The 3462-nt window shown below is 33.3% G+C and overlaps 2 protein-coding genes across 2 annotated transcripts; both read right to left on the bottom strand.

Moving 5' to 3' along the window:
- Window positions 1-828: 828 nt before the first annotated feature.
- Window positions 829-990, bottom strand: LOAG_18977 (hypothetical protein; the record flags this gene model as incomplete). The annotated part of the gene is made up of 1 exon (XM_020451636.1): window positions 829-990. A coding segment is annotated over one exon (162 nt), but the record flags the coding sequence as incomplete, so codon positions are not given.
- Window positions 991-1697: 707 nt separating this feature from the next.
- LOAG_18976 (hypothetical protein) lies at window positions 1698-2838 on the bottom strand (the record flags this gene model as incomplete). Its single annotated transcript, XM_003149248.2, has 4 exons — window positions 1698-1809; window positions 1918-2093; window positions 2260-2464; window positions 2729-2838. 4 exons carry the CDS (start codon window positions 2836-2838, stop codon window positions 1698-1700), a joined length of 603 nt encoding a protein of 200 aa, XP_003149296.2.
- Window positions 2839-3462: the final 624 nt, after the last annotated feature.

The following is a 3462-nucleotide window of genomic DNA, read 5'->3' as shown; positions in this document are numbered from 1 at the left end:
AATGTGCATTTCCGTTAGACAAAGATAACAAAAGAAACATTTGGGAGATTATTTTAAACAATATAAATTGGTTAGATAATTTACAATAGGAAATTTATTTGATTATATATTTGTATGGTTGGAGTCTCGCGAGTAAAAATTCGCGACAGAAGTGAAGGATTCTGAGCATCAAAATCATTTTACAAAAGTATATGAACTGGGTTTGTTGATTGGTCAGCACTTGAAGGAGACTGAAGTTCTGTGCTAGCCTGCATCACAGCAAGACTACCATCGTTTCCCACATCATCGTAGGTGAATCAGAGCTCTAATCAGACCAGTAATTCAACTATACAGGTGGAATCATGATATCGGATGCTAAGATCGGGAAAGAGATTGACAACAAGTTAATAAAGGTAGATAGAGCTTCCGGAGAACTTCAACAAAGATTCTGGTGCGTAAAGAGTTAAAGACAAGTATAAAGATTAATGCATATAAAACCACTGTACTACCTATTCTTTTATATGAGTCCGAATCATCGGTCATTTACCGCCACTATTTGGATTCCTCGAATGTTTCCACCAGCGCTGCTTTCTTATGATCCTAAACATGCACTGACTGCTTGACTAATGTTGCTGTTCTTTAAGAGGCAAGGGTCACCAGTATTGTGGCCATACTATTGAGGAGATGACACATCTTCAGGATATAGGATAATCACATCCCTAAAATTGCGCTTTACGGCGAACTCGTCACTGGTTTCCGTAAAAGAACTCTAAAGAGAAGATACAGGGATTCCCTGAAACAATACCTCAGCTTTGGCCAACTAGACTACTATTGATAGTCCACGCTGACCTCGAACTGGGTGACATAGAAAGACATGATCCATAGGATTGTTACTTCCTTTGGAAACATTACCCTTGAGAAGATAACGCTGAAAGAAAACCGTATCTCGCCAATACCGCTTAAGGAAGCTTTCGACTGTGTTTTTTGCAACCGGATTTGCCGATTCCGCATTGGGGTTTAGAGCAAGTTTCACATATCTTTGTTCACGAACTCTAACCACAGTACCTCATGAAACAATGAGAATATCGGTTTGGAGTCTGAAATCGAATTTGTTCTAGAAATTGGCATTTTGTAATCGAGAAATTACAATTCTGGAAATTCTTGAAATTACCAATTTTTAAGAAAATACTAGAAATTTAAACGAGAAATTTACATTTACGCCATGAATGTCAAACAGATATTAAAATATTTCTTGGATTAAATTTATTCAGAATTAGTTGCAAAGTTGTAAAATGAAGATAGCCATGGAATACTGGGCAAGAAAAAACTATGTGTACCTTTGACCTCTGTATTGTAATGAATTTATTTTGGCTACTGCCTAATCGATTATTTCTTTTTAGAAATACACTGTTCTACTTTTGATTGCTGTAAAATTCACTTCGGCTATTGTAAATTCATCTTCATTAGTGTCAATTTATTCTGGCTACTGTCAATTTACTCGATTACTGTAAATTCACTTTAGCTAATGTGAATTCACTTTGTTTATTATAAATTCATATTCATTAGTGTCAATTCATTCTGGCTATTGTCAATTTACTCGATTACTGTAAATTCACTTTGATCACATATAGAAGCAACAAAATATCAAAATGAGCCGATAAATTTGCAGAAAAACATTAAACAAAATATCAGATTAACCAAAATCGCTTGGCGATTTATTACTTGGCGGTTATTGCAGGCTTATTAATGGATGTCATTGCATTTTGACAGTTATCGTATGCTGGATCATTTTTCACTGTGCAAGAAATTTGATCAGGTATTTGGCGCTTCCTGAAAATTGATTTCCGTTACTTCTACTTTGGATCCTGGAGAATGAATTTCATTAAAAAGTTATATTGATATTACAAAGCAACTAATCGGAAAATGATTTAATTTTACCTAATCCTTCTAATTTTGTCACAAGTTTTCAATTCCTTCACTTTTCGACCAACATATTTGAGGACATAATCTCCTATACCGTCACATCGTTTCACCATATCTTTGGATGATGACCAAATGATAGTACCTTGTACACCCATAACAAAGGCTGTATTCAGTGAATGGGATAAGTCTTCCTGAAAATTTGGTAATTGAAACTTTTGATATAATTAGACGGAAAGTACAAATCTAAGATATTTCAAATATAATGACAGATTATAATGCAAAATCGGATATTGCATGTATAAATTTGTAAAATCTGGTTTGCGTTTTGATTTTTTTTTTTTAAATGAGAAATTTGACTTGAGTATAATATGGATTAGTAGATTCCAATGGAAAGTACTCAATGCCATTGAAGGTGAATATCGGTATTGACAAGTTCTCTGCACAACGTTTAGCTTCTTGAAGGACGGAAGTGACGTACAAACAACCAGTACGACCACTATTTCGGCTTGGCAAATAAATGGATGGATAAAAAGCGGTAGCTTCAGCATACAGAGGTTGTAATCTGCATAACTTTTTCAAATTTTTTTATTTAAAAAATTGATGAAATAAATTTTGAAGGAATGAAGTAAAAACAGAATGTTGCAAATGTAATAAACAACGAAGTATAAATGAGGAATATGCAAATTATTTTTTAGAAAAAATTATTATAAAAAATTTGCAAAAATGAAATAAATTACGTGACGGTATTATCTGTTGAAGGCAATATTTCATGTAATCTTAAATTTTCCTTGAAATTTCATTCCTAACCAGAAATATTTATGCTAACCGATTATTGAATTCTTCAAATACTTCGCCGCATCCTACAGTGCCATTTTTTCCTGCACTGTAATTGCAAAATGGCATGCCATAAAATCCCCATAAGGCATTTGGTCTCATTTTTTTTGCTTCACGAATAGTTTCCGTTAAAAATTTCCTAAAGTACAGCTGTTCACTAATTTGAACTGAACATCGTCGACAAATAAAATTTTCGTTTTAAATGTCCTACAGTAACCTAAAAAATTATTTGCTTTTTTCGGTTCAAAGGTTGAAAAGCAGATAATTTACTCACATTGCTGCCTGATTGAATTCTTGTTTAGCCAGTTCATCACCTTTGGTTAAGTTTTTCCTGTATTTTTGTATTGTTCCTCAACATAAGCCAGAGATGCATTACGGTAAATCCGTTTCGTATACCAGTTATGTTCCCAAAGTGGTCTCCAATCTTCGTAATCGATTATTGCCAAACCATCGAAATTCGTATTCGGTATCTCTTTGTCTATATCACTGCGAACTTTCGACAAATGCGCTGAAAGATTTGCGCGCTGCAAAATGGAATTAATTTCATTGAAACAGAAAATGAATGAATTAAAATTGAATTGAAAAAATTTGATATTCTATTGGAGAGAAATCTATGAAATTACATTGATATATCCTCAATAAACAACTAAATATGGTTGTATACCGAAGAATGATTCAATCTATCATCAAAACTGATTCTCAAAAAGTAGACTTTATTATGTATGT

This window comes from Loa loa (genome assembly GCF_000183805.2).
Source record: "Loa loa unplaced genomic scaffold supercont3.787, whole genome shotgun sequence".
Classification (NCBI taxonomy): domain Eukaryota; kingdom Metazoa; phylum Nematoda; class Chromadorea; order Rhabditida; family Onchocercidae; genus Loa; species Loa loa.
The sequence above is the reverse complement of the archived record's forward strand: the minus strand, read 5'-3'. Positions and strand labels throughout refer to the sequence as shown.